At 42.1% G+C, this 14,881-nt stretch overlaps 2 protein-coding genes across 10 annotated transcripts in view; one reads left to right on the forward strand and one right to left on the reverse strand.

Annotated features, from left to right (window-relative positions):
- LOC147798132 (uncharacterized) overlaps nucleotides 1-14,881 on the forward strand; it is a 104,226-nt gene that overhangs the window by 47,111 nt on the left and 42,234 nt on the right. The gene's annotated exons all lie outside the window — the stretch shown is intronic.
- Nucleotides 1-14,881, reverse strand: part of LOC110981980 (uncharacterized) — a 28,884-nt gene that overhangs the window by 10,349 nt on the left and 3,654 nt on the right. Inside the window, exons 1-2 of one of the 3 annotated variants that reach the window (XM_022240056.2) lie at nucleotides 999-1,123; nucleotides 354-516 (exon numbers count right to left, since the gene is read on the reverse strand). Coding sequence is in view for 1 of the 3 variants with exons in the window: in XM_087141363.1 (XP_086997489.1) it covers nucleotides 14,236-14,427 (192 nt within the window). In the remaining 2 variants the exon portion in view is untranslated. Of the gene's footprint in view, nucleotides 1-353; nucleotides 517-998; nucleotides 1,137-14,235; nucleotides 14,428-14,881 lie in introns of those variants that run through there. The other 2 variants (XM_087141363.1, XM_022240057.2) reach the window with 2 other exon arrangements.

Here is a 14,881-nt window from a genome sequence, read left to right on the forward strand (position 1 = left end):
AAGCCTTGGCAAGCAGGAACCAATCCATTTCAGAGATCGTTGATCGCCTTGCACTAATACACTGTTTTCAGTGGATTAGAAGCCTTGGCAAACAGGAACCAATCCATTTCAGAGATCGTTGTCGCTCTGCAAAAGCTTGCTCCGAATCACGGGGTGTAGCAACGATGTATGTGTAGGAATTCAAATTGTTGTGTGTATGAGCAATCAGATAACTCAATGTACCAGATTTTCTTCAACGTTAACTCACAAAAGGCTTATTGCATGTTGGTGTCGTGGTTCAATATGGCACCACGACCCATACACACGAGTACATTGAGCGAAATAGCCCGGGAAGACTTGGAAGCATTTCTTACCCTTTGTAGTTGATGTCTAACACACTATACGATTGGCCTGAAGTCTCCGAACTGGACCCAAGACAAGCATTGACGCACTGACGGCGTGCGACAACGTCCTCTCAAATGAACGTCAAAGATACGTAAATGCTCTATGTTGATGAAATACTCTCCTGGGTGGGGCCTATCATAGGTAAATTAATCTATATTTTACTAGTTATCACCATAATCATTCAGTTACCCCGACATTGAAAGCAGTTTAATATTATTAAGTTTGGTTAAAAAGCAAGAAGTTTCAAGCAACCGGTTGCAAAATTCAGGCACAAAGGTTTAAAAGAGCGTTCGTTGAAACTGAAATGAATGAAAAACAAGAATTTAGATTAGTTTACGCAGAGCAAAGATTTTGATCAACTTTTCTGAACCATGCAGTACGTGAATGCGCCACTGGATGAAATAATTACTGCAGTTAACTCGATCAAAAACCGGTACAAACATTATGATATGATAGAAATAAGGTTACCGGGTTACTAGGGAGCAAGAGCCCGTGTGGGCGGCTACCTAACACAGTGTGGGCCTTATCGGTGCAGGTCATGCTCGCCCCAATGATGGAGATAACAAACAAACAAGGTCTGATTTTTCACATAACATTCTATTTTACAGACTTACCAGTGTTACTGTTGGCCGCTCGGCTGGGCCACATAGGCAGGTAGAGTGTAAGTAGTGGTCATTGTCGTAACAGCAGTTCCCCTTTTAGATCTGCGTAAGAGAGGTGTAAAACAGTCTGTTATTAAAGGTATAGGTAATATTTGTTCACATTGCAAAGAATTCAAAACTGACAGATATGAATCAGAGTAGGCACAACAGTTTATTTCCGGCTTTTGATTTCCTCTATCACATCATAGCCAGAGCTGCTCCGACAAAGCTTCGTCTCATCCCAAGATTCTCTTTAGTTTCCTTTCCCTGAAGGCTCATGCAATCTTAACTTGTCCACTGTCCAATGGTTTATGAGACAGTCGCTGCCGCTGCTGCGGCCCTGGGTTAGTTTAGCGCTTACTCCAATTGAAGTTGAGGACCCAGGTAACGAAACAACCCTTCCAATCACTTGAATGTACATCAGAGGTGGCAACAAGTCATTTTTGCAAGTCCAAATCAGGCCACAAGTCATTATATGCAAGTCCAAAACAAGTCACATATCATTTGGTCACAGGGCAAGTCAAGTCACAAGTCATTTGGTCTAAACACAAGTCAAATTACAAGTCTCTTTGTCCAAGTACAAGTCAGGTTGCATTTTGTTTTGTCTAGCTGCAATAAGCATAAAGAACTAGGCGTCAACTTGCAAGTTACAAGTTATAAAAAGTATGGGGCCGGTCGAGTAGCGTCTGACTTTGGTCGGTAACAAGTCATTTTTTACAAATCCAACTCAAGTCACAAGTCAAGTATACCCAGCAAGAAATGAGACCGAGGGGTACCCCCCAACATGTCCAATCCCTATACACATTCCAGACTATTGTTACTTAACACATCCCCCAGGATGTCTGAAAGGAATTCCCCAGATTCCTGCGAGACAATGACCAACACTTAGCATGGGGGGTTCTCTCCGTCTCATACCTTGCTGCATATGTAGACAAGTCACAAAAAAGCGACTCGAGTCCAAATCACGTGACTCCAGTCAGCAACTCTGCTGTGCATTGTATTTGTTGACTAATGTTGAATAAATAGTATGTCCTGTACCGAAAATTTTTTTGCCAAGGATTACTTCCTATACAGGTTCATTGTTTAACTTTAACAGAGACTAATTGACACTCAGTCACAATAGGCAGTATATTTCCCCCAAAGATTACCCGCACCCGGACCCCTTAGCCTTGATGTCGCTCTTTGTGGTTTCTCGTCTAGAGAAGAACCTTAGGTTGGGAAGATTGACTCTGCCACTAATAATGCTGGATTTGATCCCATCAATTTAGGCCTGGGGATGCCGGCCACAGTATGTACTACGATTAAAAATAGAAACGCTATTTTTACGTGTCCGAAATTCCAGGATTTTTAGATCTAAAAATGCCCCCCATTCATCCCTTGTAGCAGTGAAGGCTGAAGACACGAGGAATTGATCAAATATTCCGCCGGATCAACTGAGGCCTGTCACAAGTTCCTGGGTCTGACTAGTTGGCTGACCCAACTGAGTATCTTCCCGAGTTAAGAAATTTCTACGAACAACACTTCCTGTACTGTCCTGCGGATGAAATCATTTCCTTGCAGTCGTTTGACTTTGATCTTACAGAGAACTTAACCCCGCAGTTGACATCTGGATAGGCTTTAAAGTCAATATTGCTTCACAAATAGAACATTTTCTCAGACGTCTACAAACTTCAAATAACGTGTCACTTTCTTCAGTAGAACACATACCGGTACTTTGTTTTGCGTTTTCAGTTAATTAAATACAGATCAAGTTGCAGGTTTCCCAAACTTCCTCATGCTGCATAATCTCAGCACGAGCTAGGTACTGTCAACAGAGTTTAAGTTGCTGTTGGCCATTGGACTGGATCGCAGTTTCGTATCCAGATGGAGGGTTAGCATTGGTCATCCTGACAACGAGTCTCTTTGGTTCTGCTTAATCAAGATGTGAAACAATCAGTTATTAGTCTGTTTGTGTAGTATTTCCTCATATTTCAATGTCAGGATAACCCGAGAATAATAATTGGTTTTCCTACGTGGAAGGAGCAAACTTGCACAAGTTCACGGAACATTGCCAGAGAAAGAAAGTTCGCAGTAACCAGGTCAAATATAGAAATTAAAATGTATTTTCAGTTTATTTCCAAGACACAAATCACAATTTAACGTAATCAAACTGACAGGTGCACGCTAATCAAACCGACAGATGCACGCTGTTTTAAGAAAGGCAATTTGTTAATCAAACAAATACCCACTTTGTGTCGCCAGTAAATTAGCATTTTGTTAATCAGTTATCAATATATGTAAACACATAACATCGCTAGTAAATTAACAGAATTGTTTACTAGACACCCGACGTTCGTCACCGATGATGCCGTTTCTGAATTAAATAAGTTTACAAGTATACATGTGGCAGGTCTACATACCTTACGTTATGGGAGCAATTGTTTACTATTCAGTGATGTGGATGGTCTCTTTTCACATTTTTTTGACTCCCATCAGTTGGCCATCTATGTAAATCATTATTGTACATTTAGTGATTCAATTCGACGTTAAGCAGTGCAAAAATATCTGTTGCAATTTTTACACATGTTTTGTTTCAAGTTGTCGATAGAAAGAATTACATTATTCAAATTTGCAATCTATAATGGCAGTCTGCCATTCATACCTTCTTCCCCTGCAAGACGGTAAAACTTCACATGGCTGACAAGCCATGGATATCACCTGCAATTAAGGCCCTGATCTTGAAACGTCAAAGGGCATTTCACATGGGCAAAGACACATTGTGGAAAAAATACGCAACAAAATTAGGAGAGAAATCAAATTTGCCAAGAAAAACTATTATCATGGAAGAATACAGCGATTGAAAAATGCAGATCCGGCATCTTGGCACAAGCACGTCAAAATAATGACTAGAAGTGCCAAAGCTCAACCCTGCATTGATATCCCAACGCCACCTGGTCATCAATACAGTGATCAACAGAAGGCAGAAATCATCAATGAACATTTTATTGCTGTTGCCAGTGATCTGCCTTGTTTAGTGACATCCGACTTGCCTGCATTCCTTCCAGCACCTCATCCTTGCCCAGTTGTACAACCATGGGATGTGTACAGAGAGTTGAGTAAAACACAAATCAACAAAAGTGGTGGACCAGATGGCACCCCTCCGCAAATTATCAAGACATTTGCACTTGAATTGAGCACACCTCTTGCCGACATCCTGAATACATCATACAATGAAGGGATGATGCCACGTCGATGGAAGAAAGCAGTCGTGGTTCCGGTTCCGAAATCCAATCCACCCGTATTACACAAATTGCGGCCAATCTCACTAACCGACAATTTTGCAAAGCTGGCAGAATTGTTTGTGTCCAAGTGGGTATTGTCTGATATAGAGCCCCACATGAACACGCAACAGTTTGGAAACAGGAAAGCAATGTCAACAACACACTGTCTCGTAGACATGATGAATCTGCTGTATAAGCATTCAGAGGTGAGCAATTCGATTTCAAGAATTGTCCTTACTGACTATAGTAAGGCATTTGATAGAGTCGATCACAATGTGGCAATTGAGAAATTGCTAAATCTGGGCGTACGTGCATCCATCATCCCATGGATCTGCAGCTTCCTCCAGGATCGCCAGCAGTGTGTCCAGTACCACAGCACAACTTCTACCTGGCTTTCAGTAAACGCCGGTGTCCCACAGGGCACCCGACTCGGCCCAGTTATCTTCATGGCGTTGGTCAACGATGTTGCTAATGGCCTTTCATCTAACCATTGGCAGTACGTTGATGACCTTACGCTAGTAGAATGCCTAAGCAAAAATCACCAAGGCCACATGCAAGAGGACCTTGATCATATCCATCATTGGTCATCTGCCAATCACATGAAACTCAATCCCAGCAAGTGCAGCGTCATGACTGTCAGCTTTACGAGACAACCACATAGACTGCAACAACTCCATATCGCGGACACAGTTCTACAAGAAAACGCATCCCATCGCATCCTGGGTGTTATAGTGCAGGCAGACCTTAAATGGGATGCCCACATCCAGAATATAATATCTCGTGCCAACAAAAGACTGTATATGTTAAAGACACTGAAGCGTTTTTGCCTACCTGTAAATGATTTGGTCTCCATTTATCTTGGCTATATTAGGCCATTGTTAGAATATGCCACTCCAGTGGAATTTTAGCCTCACGTTGAAACATGTTACAGCTCTGGAAAATTTCCAGAAGAGGGTTTGCAAAATTATCCTTGGCAATGAATACAATGGTTATGATGATGCACTTGTTTCTTGTGGCATGCTCACTCTCAGTCAAAGGCGAAACCAACTGTGTATTAAGTTTGGTCAGTCTCTGCTCACCTCAAAGCATTTTAGTACTTGGATTCCTCTGACTCGTCATCAGTCACATGGTCGTCAGTTAAGAAATTCTACAACTATAACAGTGCCTTTCTGTCGTACAAGGAGGTATCAGAACAGCCCTCTTGTAGGAATGATAAAGCTGCTTAACAGTGTGTCTGAATAAACCTATTAGCTCCATGTTGAGTTTATTTGCCCTGCCATTAATAGAATCAGACCTTATCGTTTACTTGCTCTGGTTCATTTTTTAATGCTTTTAATACAAATGATAATGTGGTTCCTGCGTCGTAATTGTCCTCCCTATCTAATGTTCCCTTTGTAATATTTTGTGTTTTGATCCCCCTCCTCTTCCTTTTGATCGCTCTTCCTCCTGACCCCCTACCCCTTACCCCCTACCCCTTACCCCCTCCCCTTTTTGACCCTCCTTAGCCCTATATGTTTTGTTTCCTCTTCCCTTTCTGTATTTTTGCCCTTTTGTCCAAGTACATTGTTAATGTTTGTAAACAAATTTTGATTTCCGTTGATTCAATTTTTTGTCATTTTAATTTTAACCCTTTTAGAATGTATTATTGATCAAAATGTCCCTGTTTACTCCAAGGCTTTGTAGAAATTTAAGGCTTTTAGGTTTTTAATACCCTTTTCTTTTGTAATTGTACATATTATTGTATATTTATTTGTTTTAATGTACATGTAAATTGTATTCACAATTCTGCCCCTGGCGGCGAGGAATACAGTTAAAATAAATAAACCATTCATAATAATAATATAATAATATTAATCCATCTACGTTTGTAGTCCATTTCTGTACAAAGGACAGACTCATAAACTCGTCTAGAGCTACGAGGCAATAGCATACCGTAGGCCCTATCTTGTTCAACTCAATTTCCATCATCAAAATCAGATCGGGGAAATAATTCACTATGCTCATACAAACTCAACCTATTGGTCACAAGGAGTTCTTAATGATAATTTTATCATTCAGGAAATGCAAATATGTATAATAATTCATTAAATGAAATATAATTACTTACAGTCGTCTCGACACTTTACTGCTTATCGGCTGATAGGGAGGGCGCCTGTGCAATGCCCTTTACAGCATACAAATTACAGGATATGCAGCATTTGGGACAGCACGATGGAACAAGAAATTGGTTCAAACCATCACAGCAAATTTTGGCCTGCAAACGATCGGACTAGGTTCGAAAAACACTCCAGCAGTATCTCGGCTATGCCCGAAACAGCCAACGCTCTGTGTCGGAAGCAATAATGTTCTGCCCTGCGCAGCAGCAATCTGCAACGCCCAAGCGAAACAATGGATCCTAGAAACCCCTAGGACCAAAAAAACCAATTGACCATTTCCCCGCCTCGGCGCACCTCAGGCCCTTTTTTGTGACCGTGACCACTGGACGGACGACTATGACCAACCCAGTTTTGCAAAACTAAACTTACACAAGTAAAATAAAGACGCTTAAAAAAATGGCTTCGTGACATTCAAAAAATTAAATGCTGGTGGATATGAAATCGGATTAGGCACAACAGTCTACTTCTGGCTCTGATTTCCCGCATCACATGTTTACGTCGCATCCCTAGATTATCTTCAGTTTTCTCTGCCTGAAGTTACATACGATCATCACTTGTCCATTGTTCTACACAGATTCAATCAACAAACCAAGCTGACATGTCAGCGTCATACACTTTTAGAGGACATGAGAATGTCAGTTTGCCTTAACTTATCTAACCAAGTAGTACGACGTAATTCAGTCATCGAATCTTCCGTTCCCTCCCGTGGAAGGCCATTTTGCATTTAAACAGTTTTTTTGACTTTGTTATAGGAATGTTGTCTAATGTAGAGACAAAAACATAGGCCTGTTCTGCCGTATAGACATTTGTTTTTATTTGATTAATCTATTTGTGGAACATGCGAAGTTTATTTCCAGTACACTGAGGGTTTACAGAGTACACTGTAATGTCAACGTCCAGGAAAACTTTCCCGAGAAAATGATTTCTGTCAGAAAGACGTTCTTTACCTACGGCTCACATGATGATATTGCAATAATCAAATTTACCATGTCTCGCTGTCTTAATTGAAATCAGATAAAGAATACTTTTAGCAAATTCCACACTTAATGCGAGTTGGCATTATGAAAGCAACACAGGAAAAGTCTGAGTTATGAAAATGAAATTTAAGGAATGTATAAAAATAGTAGCAACAAGGTCCTTTCCTATTTTGATTTAAACGAAAGCCAAATGATATGTCTAAATATTAAACTACAACTGTACTATCTGAGACGATAAACATTGCATCTCCTACCTTTTCACATATTGATGTCTGAGTATATTTTGAAAAAACAAACCATCTGGAGTAAATCGTATTTTGTTTAGTCTTTGTATTTCGCCATATATTCTTGGATAATTATTGTTTTGTTATACCGTCCGTTTTCTGTACAATGTAATGACACTTAAAACAACGACATAACGTGTTCATAACTTCTCTGACGTTATTTTCACTTAAGATGTTTTTATCACAATGTGATTTTGCGCTTCAAGTATAGGAATTGAGTTTTAAATAGCATCCAAAGTGGAAGAATAAACGCATTGCAATTAAGAGTTAATTAACATTCTTTCAAGAAAAAGTGGCATCATGCAACCTCACTGATACCAGGTTTTTGTTACGAAACATGTGCTCATGAATTTGCACGATTTGCTTTACCTCTCTTAACATTAGTAATCACAAAACAATTAAAACCACAAAACAATATAGAACCTTCGATAATCTGCCCTTGTATACCGCGATGCCAAATATGTAATCTTGAAGTCCAAGTCGTTCTGTGTCTTCTGTACATGTGATGTCTGATGTGTGACATTTTCCTGTCGCTATTACACCTGACCCATGTGAATTCACGAGAGATTGAAATTGACGTCAAAGTATTTTTATTCGTTTGGCAGCTAATTTGAATAAATGAATCCGTCTTGGAAATTTTAGAATGTGTTTTAAACTTACAAAACAAAGGCAGATGCAAGATGGGCAGGGAAAAATTGGACTGCAAAGTTACAGAATGAACCATCTTGTCTGAACCGCACATGATGTCTCTACACAGTTCTGTAACCTACAAATAGGAATTTCAATGTTATTAAACTGAGCCTGCACCCACATATATGCATATTAAAGTCAAGAAAGTAATGCTCTTAAACTCAAAATGCATTTTTAAGCCTGCACCATAAGAGCAACTGTGGTATTTAGTTGGTGTTAACTGAACGACTCTGGTGTCCAGGTAAAACAACGCTGGACTACTGATGGCCTACATGGATTTCACCAAATTGTAAAATGTTTAGGCTTTGCTATTACACGCAAACCAGAAGGAGTTCCGAAGCTAAGATAACCAGAATCCAAGCCACTTACGAATTACGGTGCTTACGAATTGCGGTGGATATACAGTATACGCATCTCTTGATTAACTATACAGGGTACCTTATCTCCTTTGGTACACTCTTATATTTGATTGTCTGTTTAAGACACAAGCTAGGACATATAATGACCCTCTATTGCCTTTATTCACAATAACTATGTAATAATGGAAGCAGGCGAAAAATCTTAATGGTACATATGTGTCAACAATTCCTTCTTTGAAAGTGTGTCAAGGGTCGTACGTGCTTGACCTTATTTGGCGAGTTCCTGGTACTGATGCTGATCGGTTGGTGGCGCCTGAGGATACTGCCCCTGCTGCACCTGGTAGGCTGCATGAAAGGAGAAAGAGGATAGGATAAGATGAACCGTGTCTCTTCCGACGGTAAACAAGATCAGGCTGTAGTTTCATTGAGCACAAATACTTCTACAAACATTTCAAGAGGCACCACAACATACAAAACCGACTGACGACCCAGAACACAGCAAAACAAATCTGACGAGCAGTAAGCCAAAGTAACTCCGTGTAGTTGTTTACGTTTTTACTTACTATCACATCTCGGGGAACTATGACTGCATATTACAGGTATTCCTTACCGCCAATTGGCTGGCCAGTATTGTAGACAACTGTACCCTGGGGTTGGCCAGCGACCATCATCTGTTGTGGGACTTGATACTGAATCTGTACGTTCCGTAAAGTGGGAATAAATGGCCTACCTATTATCAGTAGCTGCTTGAATCAAATTGAACAAACAATCCTTTAATGTCTTAAATACCATCTCGCATTATTACACACGTCAATTATTGAACGGAACATTTTGATCGAGTTTAATCAATTACACTTATTATTTTATCCAATAGTGTATTGAAGTACCAGTTACCAACGCATGAATGCAGTTGATCATATGTGAACTTGGCTCTGGCCATGATGAATTTAAATTCTTATTTTTTAGTCATTTGAGTTTTAAGGAATACTCTTTGAATCTAACTTGCCTGATTTTCACAACCACTTGCTTGAAAAACCTATATGTTAATTTTGTGATAAGTGGGTGATGAAGTAAGAAAAGGAAAGGACATAGAATTGACGAGATGAAAGCATTACGCAACATTTATGGGATGGCTGGTCCTTAAAAAACTCAGCCAAAATATCGGAAAACTCCCATGGTTCAAGTGGCTCTTGCAACAAACTTTGCGTAAGGTTGTACTCAATGAAAACGTTCCAGCTTGTCCCGACAAATTTGGGCTCTGTTGCTGCGATATGATTTGAGGAAATCACGCACACGCTACTGGCTATTCATCAAAAGTATCCAACGTTATATTTGATATCTCTGCAGCATGAAATAAAGGTAGCACTGAAAGGTTTCATTCTCGAGTGACATAACACGTGTCGCTATAAATGTGCTAATTTATTAGCATATAAGAATAAGGCACCACAACGGTGCCCCTTTAAATGGTAAAAGTAAGATGAAATCGGTTACTGAGGTGTATTTTCACGAAGTGCACCTGTGTCCAAGAGCCCATGTGGGCAGTTACTCACCACAGTGTGTGTCACTGGAGTAGTAGCGCAGAGCGGACTGCAGGTCATGCTGGCCCCAATGATGGAAATAACAAATTCCACCACAGCGAGAAGTATGAGCGTGGCATACACACCAATGAAAGCTTTCTGGACAAACATAGACCAAAATGGTGCAATTGGCGTTACTGAGAGTGAAAAGCATCCTGAGCGAAATTGGGCAAATTTTGAAATTTTTGTGTCGTGGCTTTTGTTGTAAAAACCCAACCCGAAACCGAGACCGGGTTGGTTTTTAAAGTCATTATTTATCTATGACATTATGTTCGGTTGAGTCGGTTCTGGTTTCGTGTTGGCCGCTCGAACCATTCTTATGTTTCGGGTCAATTTGGCCTTTTGCATCTTTAACCCTACTAAGTGCAAAACATTTGTGATGCCTTATCCTCTCAACATTAGCCTTTTGTTACAGCCTGCGCCAGGAAGTACTTTCTTAATTTTCAAAACCCAGTCACATTCAATGATAGTCTGGCGAATTTGTCTTTTAAAGTGGTGATTTTCATTTGAAAACATCGCCCGTCTTTTGGAAAGTAATGAATTCATAGGCAGAAAATGGTCTCCTTGATAACATAGGAAAATCAGACCTACCGCACTGACACACGAAAAGATAAAGTTCTCACCTTCAAGTCACATACTTCCGTATAAAAGTAGTGATAACGGCAATAATATCCATTGACAAATGTCAGTCCAGCGGCGCTGAAGCCGATGACACAAATCGCAGACAGAGAAGCCAAGATGGACATGACCATGTAAGCGATAGCCTGCACGAAAAAGGAATCATTAACAAATCTGATTAGTTTAATGCATGTGAAAGTACGACACTAAATATGCCTGAGATGTGACGCAGGTCTACATTCAAAGATGGGCAGAATAGCGTGAGACGGAATGATTCTTCCAAAAGCTAGGCTTACCCTCTGAATTTGGTTCCAGGCTGCCATTTTGCAGCCCCCCCCCTTCGAAACCTTCCAGCTTGAATAGCCTTACTTTTGGCATTAAAAGCTTTGACTTGTTCAATGCATTGAACAAGTCCAAGTTGCCCTCCTGTAAACATTGCTATATCTTTTTCTTTGTGTTTGACTAATTAAAAATGACATTATTTTAGAAACAGCGATACCACATTTTTGGTGGGAGGGGTGCAGATCGGGCCACGGATCGCCGGTTAGTAAGGACAGTGGTGCGGTCGTTTTGGTCCTTGCTCACCTAGGGAATAAGACAGTGAATAAGACAGACGGACGCCCTGTAGACTTTGCAGGATTCTCTCACCTACGGCTACCGTTTGGAGTTCACGAGTCACTCTCCGTCTAACAATTATTCTGACTAACTCCAATCCTGAAAGACCCATCCCAGCGACAGGCTCTGGCTCGGAAATCCCAGCTCTGATGGAAAAGCGCGCCACTCTACCAGTTCAACCAGATTGTGCTCAACGAGGATTCATGTCAACGTTCTTTCTCGTTCCAAAAAGAAAACCTGGGAAGGGGCAACCAGTCCTCAATTTGAAGCCGCTCAACAACCGGCCAAAGAACTTCTGGATAAAGAGGCTCCGTACTGTTAAGCGGGCTGTTCCCATTCCAGCTCATACAGGACGCCTATCTACACAACCCCATTCATATTCAAGATCGCCGATTCCTCCGTTTCTCGTACCGCCATCTGGTTGACGAGTTTTGCGCCCTACCCTTTGGCCTTTTCACCCCTCCTAGAATTTCACAAGGGTGGTTCGGGCGGTGTCAGCCCAGTGCGTCATTCCGACATCCTGATCTTCCAGTTCCTAGATGATTTGTTCCGAGGTCGAGGCTAGTTCGGCGACAACGGCGGAGTACGTTCCTGCACACGCCTGGGTTTCCTGATCAACCACAAGAAGTCCTGTCCGAGCCCGTAACAAACGCCAACCTTCCTTGTGGTCGTTCTCGACTTGCGCCGTGGCATCGTAAACTCCACCGACCAGCGTGTGGACAATCTGATCCAGTGCGTCCCTCTGTTTCGGGGGCATTACCGCGTGAACGATCGGGCGTGGCTTCATCTTCTCGGGTTGATTGCCAGCCTCGTCGATCTCGTCCCGTGGTGTCGGCTTTAAATGCCGCGGCGGCCTCTCCAACTTCACCTTCTTTCTTACCTCAAGCCGAGCAGAGATTCCCTCGACCGCCAAGTCCCATTGTCGGATCTGATTTATCGTCACCTGTCTTGGTGGTTGGTCAGGGCCACCTCACTGTCGGTCTTCCCCTCATTTCACCTCAGCACGAGGTAATTATCACAACCGATGACTCCAACCTATGTTGGGGCGTCAGTCTCCCACCGAACCAGATCTCCGGCCAGTGGGACCCGTCCCTCACGGGTTCCCACATCAATGTTCTCGAACTTTCGCCTCCCTCCTGCACATAACCATCAAACTGGCATTTTTACTGGCTGTGGTGACTTCTCGTTGGGCTTTGAAATCAAACCCCTCTCCACAGCAGACACACACATCCAATGGGAGCCGCTGGGTGTACGTCTTGTTCCAGAGTTAGGCTTCCTCACTAAAAATCGAACTCCATCCTTCCATCGCCTGGATATCTTCGTTCTGGCGATCCAGTCCTTGGCGTCATCCTCGTCAGATAAACTTTGGTGTCCTGTCCGCATACTGAAGTGGTACCTAAATCGACGAAGGACATTCGGGGCCAATTACACAGCTGTCCATCACATCCACCAGACCCTATCGTCCGGCCTCCAGAGACACGATTGCGAGGTGCTGGTTTCGGCTATTAAGGTTGGTACTGTTGAGTACCCTTCTGGCTCAGATGACCAGTGTAGACGGTATATTCGCACCCATTACGTCCGTGACGTTTCATCATCAGTGGCCTATTTCAAAGGGGTTTCTGTGATAGACATTTGCAAAGCTGCTTGTTGGAAGACCCCTACCACATTCACCTCATGTCATCTCAGTGACGTTTTGCAGAGGGACCATACACATGGAGTGACTGTACTCCGGACGGCATCGCAGTAGCTCATCTGCGTACCGTCCCCTAACGTAGCAAGAGGAGGCACTCAAGCATTTGTCATTGTGAGTTGGTTTGTGCTCTTCTCCTCCTGATAACATGCTCTATCATTGTTTTGTACAGGTATCTGTATTAATTCTTTGGTGGTGGGTAGATGTTGGTACATCCTCGCCTTCCCACCGTCCATGATTTCAGCGCTACTTTGCATATGCATTGGTAATCTGCGTAGGTTGAAGGCAGTAGACTCTCCCCCACCTAGAGTGGGTTGGATCTACTACTGCATACCTTCCAGATTACCAATCTCCCTCCCTCCTCCCCACGTGGCCTTGGCGCACTTTGCGCATCAAGAAAGCGAATGAAAATGGCGGTCGCCTTCGCGGGGTTCGAGCGTACTACTGGTGATCGAGAATTTAGCGAATGGAAGTAATGGACAAGGAAATAATGCATATGTATTGGTAATCTGGTAGGTATGCAGTAGTAGACTTAACTCACTCTAGGTGGGGAGACTTCTGACAACTTACCCACACCCCGGCTCTCTTCTTTCCAGACACTATGCCCAAGATTCCAGCCACAACGTAAAACTAAAAAAACACCAATTAACAAGTATGGATTTTAGGAAATTAAGGATAAAGCATGAGCTTTTATTTGACGGAATTATAGACCTGCAAAACTGATACCCTCATCCATAACTAAAGTTTTCTTTTTCGTTTTTTCGAGTTGATTTTAAGAGAATGATGCCAATTTCCCTCGGTCTGGATGTTATTTTTACCTTTCATCTGTCATTTTTATGACAGTTTAATGCACTGAACAGGAAATCCCGATTGCTACACAAGAGATTGCTCGCGTACATGTACCAATGAAAGCATCGGTGTTAAAAAATTTTAAAACACACAAAATGACAAGAACTTTTTAAGTGTTGCGTTTTTCTTACTTACCAGGAGACCACACCAAATGGGAGATCCGATGTCGTTTTGGTAATAGTTCTTCAAAGCCGTTTGGCTGACAATTCCAAAAATGATGGTCAAGGAGCCCAGAACGACCTGAGTTATTCCAGTGCTTGTTATGGTCTTCCAGCTTCCTTCTCGAGACTGGTTTACTACCACTGATGGAGCTGGCTGAGTCATCACCTAAGTCAGACACATTCAGGATGCATGTAACTAGTACGGTAGCTCAGTCCGGGGGTGTAAGGGTCGGAATGCAACGGGATGCAGAATTTAAGTCAAAGTCGGAAGGATAAGTGCAACATCGTGAAGGTAAAAAATACCTCGTAAAAGGCAGGGATGGAGAAAATAGATGCTAGAATGTGACCACAGTGTTATTCCCGCATATGCTGCTCATACCAAAGAAACGAGGGATTGAAATCCATAATAAAAAACAAAGTCCAGGATACGCGCCTGCATGTTGGAAAAATCCTCGAACTAAGATAATGTACCCAAAAAGACAACATGGCAGAAGTGAAAACTACTTCTTTTTCCAGGAATTGTTTGCGTGCACTGGCCCAACACTTCGCTAATACTCCTGCCCACTGTGCCTCCCTGGCCAGTTATAATGTGAGGCCAGCCTTGTCTGAATATTGTCGGA

This window comes from Acanthaster planci, linkage group LG09, assembly GCF_054643075.1.
Source record: "Acanthaster planci isolate LZ-2023a linkage group LG09, COTS_SCS, whole genome shotgun sequence".
NCBI lineage: Eukaryota > Metazoa > Echinodermata > Asteroidea > Valvatida > Acanthasteridae > Acanthaster > Acanthaster planci.